Raw genomic sequence first — 15608 nt, forward strand, 5'->3', positions numbered from 1 at the left:
AAATGCCCCTAAAACACAAACAAGACCAATGCAGTTACACTCTGGTGTATTACTATTACTGCACAGCTCTCTGTAATGTGTAATACTGATATGATACTGCTGCTGTTTAACCTAGCCGAGCTACAAACTAGCATTGCTGCAACAGACTAGCATTGCGTTCTTGCCGTTACCGAACAAGACAACTATTTGAATTGTGCAGTTTAACCACGACTCTGTTTATTGTTTATGTAGCAGCACAGTTGCTTGGCTAGAACAGAGTGACGCCAATGGTAGTAATACATTTAAAATTGTTAATGATGTGAGAAATTACGTGCTTCTTTGGAAAGTAGATATGTATCATTAAGAATAAACTTATATTATCAGGTACATTAAACTAATTAATCACACGTACATGATAACCAGATGGGGCCAGATCTTTGATTGGATTTGTCACATTGTAAACTGATGACGATTTCATCACACAAACAAGACTACAACTTCAAACATATCCTTAGTTTATTCTGACTTTTTACAATTGAAAACCTGCATATTCTGTACATTCAGAAGCCAATGATGTGGAAGACTTTAAACACGCATGACCTGTGACCCTGTGACCCTGTTCCCTGACCGATGAGCAAAGTCTGCTGAGGAAGCGACTGGTCATCATGCGTCACACGGCCAAACCGCACAACAAACTCAGTCACTCAGCAGAACCTCCAAATGAAACTCGAAAAACGTTATTAAGATTAAAAATGATCAAATATTTTCTCTTTACTCTGGAGATATTTGGTGCTCACTTACCGGTCTGAAGGCCTTTGAATGAAAGCTTATGGATCACTGATAGAAAACAATCACAAGAAAACTATTTCAGTGACATTGAGAGTGAGTTTGAGACAATCTGAAAATACAAAATACTGTAAAAAATCACTTTTTCGCTTTATTTGGCACAAGTAACTCAATGCCACATAAAGTTTAAACTCACAGGATGAGTGATTTTTTTTTTTATTCAGTTTGGTGTTTTACTTTTTAAGAAACTGATGGGAAAATGTTCTATCTCCAAATTTTAATGGATCCTTTCCAAAATTCCCAAATTCGCCCCCCCCCCCCCCGGATCTGGATCAGGACCAAGAGCTAGTTTCATCAAATCACATCAAACTAACCGACTGACGCAAAGCTTACAACTCGCAATCTGCACATAATGGGAAGTCAAATTATGTTTAACCACGAGTAAAAAACTGAATCTTTTTGTTTGTATGGCAGTTTTAACAGCTGAGCTCAGACTGAGGAACGCAGGCTGCAGGTGGGGAACGCGGACATGACGTGAAAAGGCCAGCGAGCTGTTACGTTTGGGGCAAATCTGACATAGTTAAGATTTAATTTAAGTCTGAATTCTTTAACCTAAACTCTATAACATTGTTGTTTTCGATCCTTATTGTTCCAAGTGCAACAGCGTCACCTGGTGAGTTTTCAAGCAAACTAGTTTCTTCTCTGAATCGCCCTGTCAAAACAAATTGGACTGGATAGGGCGAAATCACAAAGCTCTAAAACTCTGACACTCTTTTTTTCTTCAAACTCTCTAAACCCTCTATGTACTCATGAGTTCATTCTGCTAACTTTACTCCACACTGAATGCATTTCGATTACGTTATTCATGAAATTGTACTCTCAGCTCCGTTTGAGCCGGAGCCAGATCCGGAGCTGAAAAACACAGCAGGTGGCGCCATTGTGCGAAGCAAGTTCAGGATGGAGTACGAACAATGACGTAATAGAGCAGAGGTTAAAAGAACAAACTCATCCTATAAGGTTTTATAGCTACATATCAGACTAATGATCTGCTTCATCGTCATCAGAATGTTACAATCAAACTAGACTATATGTAACGTAGCTAAGTGAACATTAAATATCTCCAGAACTTACAAAAACAACCCCACGTGAATGACCTGGAATTCACAAAACATGAGAATCACTTAAAGAGCCACGGCAGTAAAGAACGCAACATACACGTTTTGGTTTGTTCCATTGTGGATGGGTATGTAAGCTAACCGTCCATGTGTTCATCTCAATTGCAGTTGAAGAAAAAATTACAAATCTGAGTACAAGGTTGACATAACCAAATCAATTACAATCAGATTCCAGTTACGATTATCACAAAACTTGGAAAAGCTCCCACCCCGATCTTCCTACTCCCTTGTCAATAAAGTTATTTTGAATTGGCAGTTGTGACGGGACGTAAACGTGTCCCTGCACTTGGAATGTGATAGCGCACATTCCACGCAAACAAGTTATTGAAGAGTATATAAATGTGTGAAGATGGTCCACTGAACAAAACATGAACCACCCAGCCACTCGCCTGCTGACAGCCAATCACAGCACAGCGTCCAGATCGAGTCAGAACCTGTCTCCAGCTGCGTTTCCTGCAGGGAATGAATGGGACGAAGGGTGTCGTTTACATTCTGGAATATCCTGAGAACGCGGCATGAGATCAACCTGACTTGCTTTAAAGTTTGAACATTTTTTAAAGAGAAGTTTTTATTTCAAAGACGACAAAAAACTATGTAAGGAATATTTTGTGCTGACTGCACATTCAGACCCCAAATCCTACTTTGAAGTTTTGAAGAATTCACAGTTTGATCTTCGGAACAATTACCTGTGTGAGATGATGTCTGTAAAAAAAAAAAAAGAAAAAAGAAAAGAAACACTGGATTGCGAAATTTTCTTTCACAACAGAGAATTTTTTTAAATCCGCCACAGAAAAGAACAAACAACTAAAGTCACAACAAACACATTATTTTCCAACAAACTTTTAAATACATTAAGAATTCCAGAGATCATTGCTTAAATAAGTTGTACAAAAATATCTGTTGTACACGGAACATATTTACATTGAGCATCTCTGAGCAACTGTGTCTTATCAAAAACAAATTAAATCAACACCTTTAAAGTGAAAATGGAGCCAAAGCCGATCACATCGGAGCCAAAAGTCTCTGAGTGTAAAACTAGATGAAGTAAATCAGTTTTATCGGACAATCCAGGAAAACTTAAAATGCCGCTGCTCCTCTGGACTTTACGTTTATGGCAAAGAAACACTCCACTCACACACACACACACACACACACACACACACACACACACACACACACACACACACTTCAGATACGCCCACGTTCCAGGCCTGCAGGTTAAATCATGATTTGCAAAACTCTGACGTTCTCTCCTGAAGATATCAGAGAGGAATCGGATCTCGCATCAAATCTGATTCATATTAAAAAAATCTTTGTTGATACTGAGCAGAGAAACAGGAAAGTTACATCCTAAAATTTGTGTGTTCATGTAGCAGCTCTGAAGTCCTTTGAATGGAAACTTGTGAATCCCTGCGTTATTCTTTCAACCGTGCACCTCAGCTGCACAAGGACAGAAGGTATGTCAAAATAAAAGCTCAACAATGATGCTTTGACAAATGTATTTTCTTCCTCTACTATTTTGCCTACTATATCTCCACAGCAGTCTCTCACCTTCCTCACGTTAAAAACACACATATTTCAAGGTCAAAGGTCACACGAGAACACTTTCTAAGAGAGCCATGAACCTTTATGAACCAAGTGGAGAGGAGCTTTTAGAGGCTTTTGGATGCATGAGCTTCCATTCAAAGACCTGGAGTCCTTGTATGAGGACTACAAGCATCTCCAGAACGCTACAACAGATTTGAGACATTTCAGCGTGGAATGTGAACGTAGCTGAAGACCCTGAGCTGATGAGATGTTAGGCTCAGTCAGGGGAGCACCATCATGTTACATTAGCACAACTCAGTAAAATGTAAAAAATCATGTAAACATTTTCTTCCTTTCAACCAATCTATTTCATTTCACTCAGACGAGTCAGCAGAATGAAAGGAGGAAATTTGAATGAACTTCCTGATGAGTAAACACTTTGTGACCCGTGAGGATGATGGCCGCTTGGTTTCCTATAACATAACTGGAGCTGAAGGAAGTCATTGTGACGCTGCGCTGATGTTTTGTTTTTCCCCCACAAAAAAGTACAAATTATTTTTTTGTCGATGATTAAGCGAGATTAAAACACTGACATGATTGGATTCCATTCTTCAGTAGTTGCTGTGAGTATAAAAAAGAAGCCGAGGTGGAGAACAGAAGCAGAGAACTCTGGACTAACAAAACACACTGGTACTTTCCTCCAGGCAACAGCGACGTGATTGCATAGTCTGAACGAAACCAGAGACCGTTTGTTTTCAGTCGGCCTCTCCGGGGATCCACGCCGCCGTCACACATTGTCAAACTTGTGTTTTAGATAGTCTTTCATAACCTTTGCGATTGGTAGATCCTCTAGGAATTTCAAACTCTGGAGGCCGATGCAGTGACGGATTTTTATCCGACACATGTCCTGCAGTGTCCTGGGCTGTCCTGTAGGGGGGAACGACAACAACACAGGTGATTCGAAAAGTTTTAACACAACGATCACAGCCGAGCAAGAGCCATGCAGCACGGAGACGGACAAGCACCAGAAGACAGAAACGCCAAGGACCCACGTAACTTGTGCAGAACGTGCTGGGTTGTTGGCTTGACGGAACGTTAGTAGGTACAGATTCTGCTGGTTTCCATGGCGACCCTTTCCACTATCCCTGGGCTTTTTCTCCTACCAGCTGTGAAAGCTTGGTCAGAGGCAAACTCATTAAGCGCCCACTCTGTTATCAGTGGTATGCAAACACAGGGGAAGAATCCCAGCGATTCCAGGAAGTGATGTGTGTTGTGTGTCGTCGTTATCAGTGGGACATTATCGTGGAAGTTTCCCCCTCTCAGCTGTGACCCCACTTAGAGCTCGGCTTCACCTGCACAGGACCGACAAGTGTGGCATAGTAATAATGTGAAAATTGGCCTCGTTTAGTGCAGAACAGTCACTGTCACACCTCCAGGTTGTCGTTGTTAGCACTGACGAAAAGCTGATACTTTTGAGACGACGGTTATTTGACGCTTTGCCGACTAACACTTACTTCAGCTTTTACTGACATGTAGTTTGTTGGATTCTGTTCCGATTCTGTTCTTGCTATGCTTTTGAAAGTGTGTGTGTGTGTGTGTGTGTGTGTGTGTGTGTGTGTGTGTGTGTGTGTGTGTGTGTGTGTGTGTGTGTGTGTGTGTGTGTGTGTGTGTATGTGTGTGTATGTGTGTGTATGTGTGTGTGTGTGTGTGTGTGTGAGACAGTAAAGTAGACCTTATCGAATGATTCAGACCACAGCAAACAAACTACAGATTTATATTTGATTAAACCCTCTCACACAGTGCCACGTGTAATGAATCTATAAGAGCGTCGTTATCTCACAGGTTTACAGGAGTCTTTCACGCAGATATTCGAGTAGTTTGGGAAACCGGCGGCTTATCTTTGTATCTGGGTGGTGGTGTGAGTTGCTTTACAACTCGGGGCTGCAGCGGGCGACGTGAGAAAAACCTAAAGGGGGCGACGCTGATATGTGTGCGAGGGCCTTGAAAGGCGCCGGGTGCCAGTCATCCTGTGTGGGACGAGGCTTTCATGGCCCGGGCAGATGAGTTAATCCACCGAGGAAGAGGTGTAATCAATAACCCGGCAGATATGCGATCTGGCTGATGGCTGGGAGTCTCTGAAAGGGCTTGTCTGAATCAGCACGGAGCTCTTTGATATCTTTGATATCAAAGTTCAGGGGGCAGTGGAGGAATGCAGCCATTGTTCCTCCTAAATCATAATGCTTCAGGTAATGCGCTCTCCTTTACCTCCAACCTGGGATTGTTTCTGTCATTGAACACTGGTCATTATAAACTGGCGTTGGCAAGTTTCCCTCTTTCACTCTCTGCGTTTCTGAGGTTTCTCCTCCTCTCGACTTACAATAAAAAGCTCTGTCACCAAACCAGGAATCCTTTTTCCACACCCCACCCATCCTGACAGGTTCCCTTCCATGGTTAAGGGCGTAATCTCTCTATGACACGGAGTATTAGGAAGGGATGTGGAGCATTGTCCAGCATCCGCCAGTCAAACCTCAAAATGCTTCAATACAGCTAAAGGAGGAAACTATTTGATTAGAGTTAGAGTTACATATCTCCCATCTTTGACCTGTTTGTTAATGATTATGTCAGTGGACAACTGAACGGCCACAGTGTCTGCTGGTGAAGTCGCTTCTGTAATTGAGACCTGTAGAGTTAAACTTTGTAGTATTACATCACAGTCACAGAAATAAACAATTGGAAATATGTGATCAGTGATGGTTTGAACACGAGAGATGATTAATGTTAGCTGGTTTGGGCCTTTTAATGTACTTAAGTCTTCCACACTTTGGGATGCTTGGTTGGGGATTGGTCATTATTTATGACCCAAATGTTTTGAGTAAACTACATTAATGTATCAAATTTCAATGATTCACAGTGAGTTGCATGTGTTCTGTGTGAGTGAGGATGATGGGGCGAGCTGGGGTTACTTACTGGTGACCTCTTGTAGGAAGTCCAGGCACGGTCGGCTCATCCCCGACATACTAACAGACACGGCCACGGGCGTCTGGCCCTCATAGTTCCTGGTGTTTGTGTCGGCCCCGTACGCGTAGAGCATCTGGGCGCACAGCAAGTCGTCCCTGAGGGCCGACAGGTGCAGCGGCGTCTGCCCGTCCTCCAGGCGCCCTAGGTTGGTGTCTGCCCCCCTCTGCAGGAACATGCGGCAGTACGAGTGATTGCCTTTGATGACGGCGTACCGCAGCAGGAAACCGTTCTGAATGTCAATGTTGGCACTATGGTCCAGGAGGATGCGCACACAGCTGGAGCGCTCGCGGATGATGGCGAGCTGCAGCGGCGTGGTCCCTTTGTCGCTGAGCGGGTCCACCTCCGCCCTGAACTCCAGGAGCAGGCGTACGAAGGAGTCTCTGCCGTAGTGGGCGGCCACGTGGAGCGGCGTCCAGCCGTCGTTGCTTTTGGCGTTGATGATCTCGCTGCGGAACTCGGACTCCAGCATCAGTCGGGCGATGCGTGCTCTGCCGTGCATGGCGGCGTAGTGGAGAGCTGTGAAGCCGCCAATAAAGTCCTTCACCGTGGGGTCAGCTGTGGGCACAAGAGACTGAAGGTCACATCTGAGGCTGTGGGAGATGTTCTGTGTACCAAGCACCTTCAAACTCCCAACAACTCAGATCTCCAAAAAAACAACGCTTCATCTCGTTGCCCAGACACACAGTGCCATCTAGCTGTGATAAGGCGTTACTGCACAGTACTGGGTTCACTGGGTTCAGAGGACAGAGCAGTGCTAAAGTTTAAAAACAAGACAAAGGTGAAATTCATTTAAAATAACAGGATTCACTCTTCAAGAATAACATCATAGACATTTTACTGGGAGAAAAACACGAGGACATCTCAACACTGAGAGATTTCCAGAAAGGTGGATCAAATGGGATTTCTAAATGAAGATCAGTCAGTGTCGATAGTTTGAGCATGACGATCCGACTACTGGGGAACACTTTGCTGCATCTTTCCCATGAGCAAAAGCTGCATGACAGAATTCCGTGTTTTCCGTGACATGTGAGAACACAGAAGCTCCGCCCTCTGCTACTATAATAATGAATACAGAGTTTAATCCTTGAACATGTGAAGGTATTTGGCGTTCATTTTGAGGCGTCTGTAAGTCTATCAATGGGTTCCTAAAGTTCCCTGCTATTATTCAATGGTGCAAAGCCACAATAAAAGCTCTTTGGGGTTATAATATCTCTGTAATGCTCCAATTTACAAAAACGTATGCTATCGAATTTGGACAACACGTTCCCTAGAATCCTTCATATGTGTAATACTGGCAGCATCTCACTTTAAATGTGACACAACAAATGTTTGAAACTTGAATTCCTTAAAGTAATAACAACGCTGACAACAACAACTCAGAACACAGAAACGAGCGACCTCTGACCTCCGTGCTCCAGAAACACCCGCACGCATCTCTCTTTCCCTTTGGCGGCGGAGAAGTGAAGCAGCGTCCAGCCGTTGGCGTCTCGAATCTTGGGCGAGTATCCCTGCTCCAGCATTCTCCTGACGGTGCACACGTCGCCCGCCGCCACCGCCGCCTGGATCTGCAGCTCCTCATGAAGCTCGGGGTTCCGTCTGCAGTGATGGTTCAGCATCCTGTCACATTTCGGAATGGCAATGTTCATCTGTACCTAACCTCTGTTTGAAAACATCCACAAATACACTCGGTTACCGGAGGCGTATGTGTGTAACGCCGTAACACAATCACACACCCGTCAGCACTGATATGGATCCTGCTTTTTTTAACGCCTCACAATCATTTCATCTGCTGGAGGGATTTACATTCACAGCTTGCATCGACGCAGGTTCTCCTTATCTGGATTCTGCTGGGATGTGATCAGATCTTAGTAGGCCAGTCATGAAGTTGCTCTGCGGACAATCTTCATCAATTAATAACTTTTCATCACTTTTTACAGGTGCATGTGCACAGATAGAGCAAGTCACAACTGTTGATTCAAAATCTAATTTAGCTTTTGATTGGATTTTATCTCATGAATCCGTCCCACTTTTTCCCCGCTTATTTGAGTTTTTAGACTATGCAGCCCCCGGCCAAATTCTTGATCAAGTAAACACAGCTGATTTAGCCAATCGGGTGTGAGGAGAGCAGGAGGAAACGGTGCTCCTCCAGGTTTGAGAACCACTGGATGATGAAGCTGTATGCATGCTCTCTATCCAGAGAATGACAGAATCCAAACAAACATAAATAAAGCCAAGTAAGTAAATTGCATAAATATGAACACTTTAAGTTTCACAAAGTTGTGTGTACAGCAGGACTATTGGACTGTATCCCCCAAAAGTGTGTGTGTGTACCAGGCTGATGGCTGCACTATGTTTCATCCAACACAGCCCCTCCAACCCCAATCATAAGGTCGACTTGTTTATACCTGCACTCACTGGACGGTAGAGGTGGAAAGGGAGGGATGTGTGCGTGTGTGTGAGTGTGTTGGTTTGTGAAGGGGCTGGTAACATGAATTGTGTGTGTTTTTGTAGTTAACATTATCACACATCTTAGCATAAGACACCAACCTAACAGGCGGACTCTTGGTGTCCGGCACATCCTACCTCTGTGAAGCTGATTAACGGTCTGCTGGTGTTGACATTGTGTCAGAAGTGTCGATAAGGCTCAGTGCTCATTGACTGCAAGACTGCATTGTTTAGAAAGGTGTGTGATAGTGTGTCCCACCCACTGACATCAGGGGCTGAAACTCAAATCAACCAAGTGTCACTACGGCTGATCTTATCTGGACAAATAAGCATTAAAGGGCATATTGTCATTAGGATCAAAGGGGATTTAGACAACCACCATATATCTACACACCTTTTGACCAGATGGACTGACAGGCTCCTCTTTGCCATTCTGGACCTGCAACTGTGTGTGAACAGCTGCACCGCCACGCAGAGGAGAGCAGCACTCCTGCAACACACACACATGAGACTGTTATTTACCAGCAACCCGCACACCATGATCACACAAACAACATCTGCACTGAATAACATCTGTCCATGTAACGGAGCTCAGAAGTAACGAGGCGCGTCAGCTGAGAGGGACGCTGCCAATGTTTACCAATATCACTACCCTGATAATATGACAGTGTTTGCCCCGCTTATGTGGCTTTATATCAGCTAACTAAAGGTCAGAGGAGCTGGGTTTCCTCAGCAGGTCATCGGGGTCAAACCATTCTGATTTCTTAGTTAGCCATTAGATGAAAAACAATGGACAATGGAATGGCTCAGTTTGCTAACAGAAACCAACAAAGTGAACCAAACACAAGTGAACCAGAACATCGGTGTGAGGAACCCGAGCCGGCAGAGTGACAGGCTGAGGTTGTCCACTGTGTGAGATGATACGAGACGCAAACCTCTGACTGGAGTGTTAATGATCCGAGTCTGTTAGCTAACGCTGCTTAGCCAGCGAAGCTATCTTCATCTTGACTTGCGCTGTAGCTAGCTAGCTGAGGTTAACTTTCTTTACGTTTAGAGTTTGTGCAGAATAACAATAACAACGCGTTAATGCCCAAATACTTAGGTAAGTTCAACATCTGGCTGCCAAACAAAATAGCTTTAATATGATTAAAACAAAGACTTACTGATAGACGCCGAGTGGACGTGTAAGTTAGCCAATCGGCTCCCAGACGGTGGAGTTGTCAAAGCTGCATTCTGCTTCAAACACAGCGACAAACAGCGACCGGATGTGATGCGATCCCACTACCTGTCACTTTACACCGTGTTGACCATCTTTTCATTTCTAAACAGTCAAAAGCGGTGCCAATAAAGTATTTGTGTATACAAATATGTGCGAGCACATTACCTATCTGATTTAGGACTTCCGGTCAGAGTTTTCAATATATGTGTGAATGTCAGAATAAAAGCCGCCATAACAATACGCTTCGTTCGAACGCCCGTCAGAAGTTGAGAACTAAAACAAAACTTCAAGTTGTGCGTTCAAGTGCATGTCGGACGGGAAACGAGCAAAACTCGGAAGTGGAAAACAAATATTTATTTTTTTGTGTAGGTAACATCGTAAAACCACTTTTGGTTTCGAGGAACCACTCCCTGTTTTTCCCCCCCGAAATTAGCATTTTGTGTACTCAGATCAGAGCCATAAAATGAGTTCGGCTCAAATCAGAACGCCAACATTGTAATTACAAACTACATATCGTGACTAGAAACAGCTACGTATCAGCCGGCGATTCAGATTGAGTCTCTAAAATTGTGAATTTATTCGTAATAGTTCTCAGTCCTGTCTGACACTGGTCACAACAGATGTTCACCATAAACTAACACGAAGGAAAGAGTCTATTTACGGGAAATATTTTATTCATATATGTAAATACTTGAGAACTCATCCGATGTTTTCAGCTTTAGACACTGATTTGTCTTTACTTTATTTTATTTTGAAGGTATACATTTGAAGTATCCTGTCACATGTTTCCTTAGATTGTTGTACTTCCTTGTGTGTCACATGGCAATTGATGACAGGAGGCGACAGCACGACCTGTCCAAGTTGTGTCCCCTCATGTCTCTCTGCGGCACGCCGCTGGTTGAGGGACATTTTGAGTCCATCAGTGATCTGTCCCGGTGTCTCCTAAGGGGATCGCGTCCCGGCCGAAGCGCTGGGGATGCGGCTGCGCTCATATGTTCCGCGCTGTGTGCAGAGACGGCAGACGGGGACGGGGACGAGGACAGGGCCGGGTCACGCGTGTCCGATCTGACTTGTGTGACTCTAACTCTTGTGGACAGACTCGTCTCGGTCCAGACGGAGCTCGGCGCGTCTTCACAGCTCTGCAGCTACGCGGAGGAAGTCACCGTGCTGCTCCATCAACACACGGACCTGCTGTCCAAGATGGTGAGTCTCAGGTCCTCCTTTGCTGCAGCTGGACAACACACACAAACACACATCAGATGTTTATGTCGCTGGATTGTCACATTAATGACATATTGTTCTTTAAAAGAGCACACGTCATCTGTTCGTGTATATGCTGCTCTTCATGAACTGAATCGTAAGGATCTGATGTCTTTGTCCCACAGGTCCAACAGTTCCAGGCAGAGGATCAGATCGTCTCTCATCTGGCTGCAAAAAGTGTTTCCTCCTATATTTTCCATCAGCTGCAGACGTCTGTGAGTCTTTGACATCATTCTGCTCTTTCAGACAAATTTATTATGTCAACATTTCATCTAAAGATCAATCCCAAGGGGCTAATTAGGGATAAAGAGAATTAATAAGTACTATTTTTGTCATAAATATAAAGACAGAGATAATGAACACTGGCATTCCAGACGTTTTCGCCTGCTAAATGTCCACTTACATACTAACATACGTGTTGTCCTTTCTTAGCGTGTGCTTCATCCCGTGTGGCAGAGGAAGACCGTGCAGGCGTTTCACAGCCCCTCCCCCTCTGCTGACCTGCAGGCCTGCATGTGGTCCCTCACCGACGTCCTGAAGAGACTAATGAAGGGACACCATGAAGGTAACAGCAGCTTCACGAGCAGCTGAGGGAACCGTCACCAAGCTGTACATGTGATATTAAAAGTGCTGATGTTTAGAATGACCATGTTTGTATGAAAGAAGACACAAAATTTGGACAGAAAAGGCCAGATTGTTGAATGTTCTGTCTTCGTTTGTTCCTTCAGACCTCCTAATGGAACTTCTTGCAGCGTTTGATTCCAGCCTGAGCACCTTATGCTCAAAGCTCCTCTCTGACGATGTGCAGCCCGTGCTGGATTCTTCCTCTTCTGTGCACCGGGGAACGACCCTGTGCACCCTCCTGGACCTGCTGGAGGTTCTGACTGCGTCCAGGTTCACATGTGGACCCGCTGTGTGCCTGCCGAGTCAGAGACTATCACACATTCACTCCTCTGCACTCCTGAGAATGGCCTCCTCTTCCTCAGAGTATTTTGTGCAGAAGCGAGTTCTGCTGCTGACGAAGAGGATCCTGCTGCAGAAGGCCGGGGAGGACATGGCTTTAGGGGAGCAGAAACATGGGCCCCTCTGCGATGACGTGATGGTTCTAGCTGACGCCGTGTTACAGGCGGTAGCTAGAGGCTGGCTGCAGTGCCTTCACGTGGAGTCTGAGTGTTTCTTTGGGGGAGTCGCTCAGGAACGAGGCGATGAAGCTCAGAGGCCAGACTGTGTGATGCTCAGAGCCGTTGGCCTCATCGTTCTCAAGTCTGTGGATCTTAAACTCCAGACAGCTGGTGGGACAGGTAAATCGTTTTGTACCCAGACTGGACCTACTTCAAGTACTTTGTAGTACTTACACATGTTCCACAGCAGGGGGCAGTCTCCTCTAACACGCTGAGCTTCTTGGTCTCTGTCCTCTCCCAGCAGGCGAGGTGAGCAGCAGGGAGGCGCTGGTGTGTGTGCAGACGCTCTGGAGCTTCCTGAGGCAGTGCAGGGTCCGGCTGACGGAGACCCCCCACCCCTGCTGCTGGCCCGGCCTGCTGTTTGGAGAGCAGGACGACGACATGATGGAGGCGGCCAAAGCTCTGCTCTCCATATTCCTTCGTCACAGGTGTGTACACGGCCGTTACACCAACACACTGAAACGCTGCGCTGAAACTGGAATAACTTGACAGAAATTAAGCTGATTTACTTTGGCAATTAGTGTAAAATGTCAAGAATATAAATGTGTGAGCGTCTGAGCTTCATGTCTCATCGTCTCTCAGCACTCTGCGTCCTCTCAGTCAAAACATTAGAAGATTTATTTGTTGTTCTAAGCTGAATATTGATTTTGTTAACCAAAGTAATAAACGTTTAAACATTGACATTTAGCTCAGTGTTTTGTGGACTGGGTTGTAAAGTCTGTGTACCTACCTGCGTATTTGTCCCTGCAGACTGAACTCTGGGTCACGTGACGCAGACGCAGCCTGTGCGTCCGGCTGCAACCCTCACTGCCACTTCCTGCTTCTCCTGAGGAGCGTCTCCTTCGACCACAGCACCCTGCTCGACTTCCTCATCTCCACTGAAACCTGCTTCTTGGAATACTTTGTGCGCTACCTGAAGTACGTCGGGAGCGACTGGCAGGGTTTCACCCGGGCGTGTCAGAGGACAGACGAGTCAGAGGGTGAGCAAGGCCCGAAGTTCCGACTATCTGGGTTCTCTGTCCGGCCCGCACCTGTTCCCCAAGCGGCGGAGGAGATCCGTCCTGCCTCCGGAATCCGCCTGGTGGACTATGGCAGCTCAGATGAGTCTGACACAGAGAACATTGATGTTTCAGATGATTCACGGAACAACAGAGAACCAAACTCAAAGCAGACGCAGCGTCCGAGTTCTCAAACATCAGCCAGAGTGGTTTCCTGTCTGTCACAGCTCAGGCAGGTCGTGACGAGACTGCAGACAAAGAAACTCTTCCCTTACAACGCTTCTTCTCTCCTAAAGCTCTTAGCACAGGTAGAGACGCTCCAATGTTGCCATCACTAATAAATCAATGTTTTCAGAGCTGCTGTGGTTGCTCTTTCTGTGCTCCTCTCAGGTTCTCGAAACAGCAGAGGCTCTCACTCTGTCGACCTCATTTCCATCTCGGTCTCTGTAGTGGAAGCTGCGGTGTTTGCTGATATGGTTGAAGTGTTTTGTTTCCAGAGCCAAAGCAGGATGGAGCTGCGTGTTGGAGGAAGGAGGTCAGGGTGAAAGGGTGAAAGGGTGCAAGTCAACCTTTACTCCTGCCAAACAGATTGGAAACAACCTAAACAACCGGTCTACAGCTGTGATGCACTTCCTGCCATTAGCAAACACATTTAATTCAACATTTCAGGAGCTCTGCGTGACACATGAGGCTCCTCCCACAGCAGCATCTCTCACTCTGACCTTTGACCTCTGTGCAGGCGCTCAAAACGTGACACCACTTCCAACTCCAACCTCAGGCTGTATAAAGTCAATATTGACGGGTGGATTTGAATTTTATGATTTAGTTTTTCCGGTCTTGTCACTTCATGTTTTCACCTACAAATGACCTTTAAGGTGCAAGACAGTTCAAACCAACTCTATATTGTTCAGCAGGTATGAAGAGGAACTATTTATTTAACTATTCAAACACATTATTCAACTATTACATTGAATGCATGGATAAATATTCAAATTGTCTGCAGCTCTTCCTGTAGCTGTAAACTTTGAGTTAGGAATGTAATTAAAATGTAGAAATACTTGAAACACCATCACTTATTTCTATCTGAATCTGATTTTCTAAATGATTTTTGTGTCATTGAATGAGGGAAAAGACTCTTTTCATCCCTTAGAAAGGCCTGAGTGTAAAACAGTGACATGAGTGACGTCACCGAGATGGAGAGATATGAAACTGCTGTAACTTCATAACTGACAGCTTAACAGCACTGAAACACACCTGCTGACACACTCCAGAGAACACAAACTCCGGTCTCTCTCTCTCTCTCTCTCTCTCTCTCTCTCTCTCTCTCTCTCTCTCTCTCTCTCTCTCTCTCTCTCTCTCTCTCTCTCTCTCTCTCTCTCTCTCTCTCTCTCTCTCTCTCTCTCTCTCTCTCTCTCTCCCCCTGATGCACATGTTACATGTATCCGGTCGTGTTAATCGTTGCCAAGCAGTGTCATCAAAGTTCCTTATTGATTTAGCCGAGCGTTGACTTACAGTAAACACTGCTGAGCCCCGCACTGTTTGCTCTATCAGAACACACGCCTATCACAAACACACAGCAAACCAACATAATGGACCAAACCTTTTTGATTTGTGCTTTTACAGTCTAAACCCCGTCAGTCTGATGGACACGACATCATCAGAGTACATACTCATCACATGTGTTGTTATGTGTTGGTAGGTAAACATTGTCAACAACACACACAATTTTTTTGTTGCGCTTGAGCAAGGCACTAGGCAGCTGTAGACCTGGTGTTGGCCCCCGGGTGCTGCAAGGTGGCTGCTTGTCAAGGTTCAGATGAGTTAAATCAGAATCAGTTGAGTGGGCGTGGCTTATTCTTCACAAATTGCTGCATATCATCGTGAATGTATCGGTCGGCTGTAATCAAACTTGATAAAGATGTGAGTTCTCCGCTTACACACAGAATGAAACATCAGTTTTTAAGTGGGTTTTGAGGATTTGTATGTATGTAGTTGTTCCTCGTCCTCAGGGAGCTTTGAC

At 45.1% G+C, this 15608-nt stretch overlaps 2 protein-coding genes across 4 annotated transcripts; one reads left to right on the forward strand and one right to left on the reverse strand.

Moving 5' to 3' along the window:
• Window positions 1–494: 494 nt before the first annotated feature.
• On the reverse strand, window positions 495–10336 carry asb7 (ankyrin repeat and SOCS box containing 7). Of its 2 annotated transcripts, none has more exons than XM_076156126.1 (5): window positions 10094–10336; window positions 9325–9420; window positions 7891–8102; window positions 6435–7040; window positions 495–4394 (listed from the first exon to the last, which is right to left on the reverse strand). In XM_076156126.1, the coding sequence occupies exons 2-5, from the start codon at window positions 9360–9362 to the stop codon at window positions 4255–4257; spliced, it is 996 nt and encodes a 331-aa protein (XP_076012241.1). In that variant the 5' UTR covers window positions 9363–9420; window positions 10094–10336; the 3' UTR covers window positions 495–4254. The 2 variants fall into 2 exon arrangements, with proteins under 2 accessions (XP_076012241.1, XP_076012242.1); XM_076156127.1 differs by having other exon boundaries at window positions 7891–8144.
• A 615-nt stretch (window positions 10337–10951) lies between these two features.
• lins1 (lines homolog 1) lies at window positions 10952–13944 on the forward strand. 2 transcript variants are annotated; one of them, XM_076156277.1, is made up of 6 exons: window positions 10952–11352; window positions 11535–11624; window positions 11842–11974; window positions 12138–12710; window positions 12832–13018; window positions 13341–13944. In XM_076156277.1, the coding sequence occupies exons 1-6, from the start codon at window positions 10969–10971 to the stop codon at window positions 13924–13926; spliced, it is 1953 nt and encodes a 650-aa protein (XP_076012392.1). In that variant the 5' UTR covers window positions 10952–10968; the 3' UTR covers window positions 13927–13944. The 2 variants fall into 2 exon arrangements, with proteins under 2 accessions (XP_076012392.1, XP_076012393.1); XM_076156278.1 differs by having other exon boundaries at window positions 12835–13018.
• Window positions 13945–15608: the final 1664 nt, after the last annotated feature.

Source organism: Genypterus blacodes, unplaced genomic scaffold, assembly GCF_046128005.1.
Source record: "Genypterus blacodes isolate CSIRO-AG114 ecotype Tasmania unplaced genomic scaffold, CSIRO-AGI_Gbla_v1 ptg000067l_1, whole genome shotgun sequence".
NCBI classification, from domain to species: domain Eukaryota; kingdom Metazoa; phylum Chordata; class Actinopteri; order Ophidiiformes; family Ophidiidae; genus Genypterus; species Genypterus blacodes.

Coding starts and splice junctions, on each gene's coding strand:
- asb7 (XM_076156126.1), bottom strand. CDS start 9,362: ATGGCAAAGAGGAGCCTGTCAGTCCATCTGGTCAAAAG. Junction 7,041..7,890: donor GGTGTTTCTGGAGCACGGAG/GTCAGAGGTCGC, acceptor TTGTGCCCACAG/CTGACCCCACGGTGAAGGAC. Junction 4,395..6,434: donor CTTCCTACAAGAGGTCACCA/GTAAGTAACCCC, acceptor TCCCCCCTACAG/GACAGCCCAGGACACTGCAG.
- lins1 (XM_076156277.1), top strand. CDS start 10,969: ATGGCAATTGATGACAGGAGGCGACAGCACGACCTGTCCAAGTTGTGT. Junction 11,353..11,534: donor CGGACCTGCTGTCCAAGATG/GTGAGTCTCAGG, acceptor TTTGTCCCACAG/GTCCAACAGTTCCAGGCAGA. Junction 13,019..13,340: donor TCCATATTCCTTCGTCACAG/GTGTGTACACGG, acceptor TTGTCCCTGCAG/ACTGAACTCTGGGTCACGTG.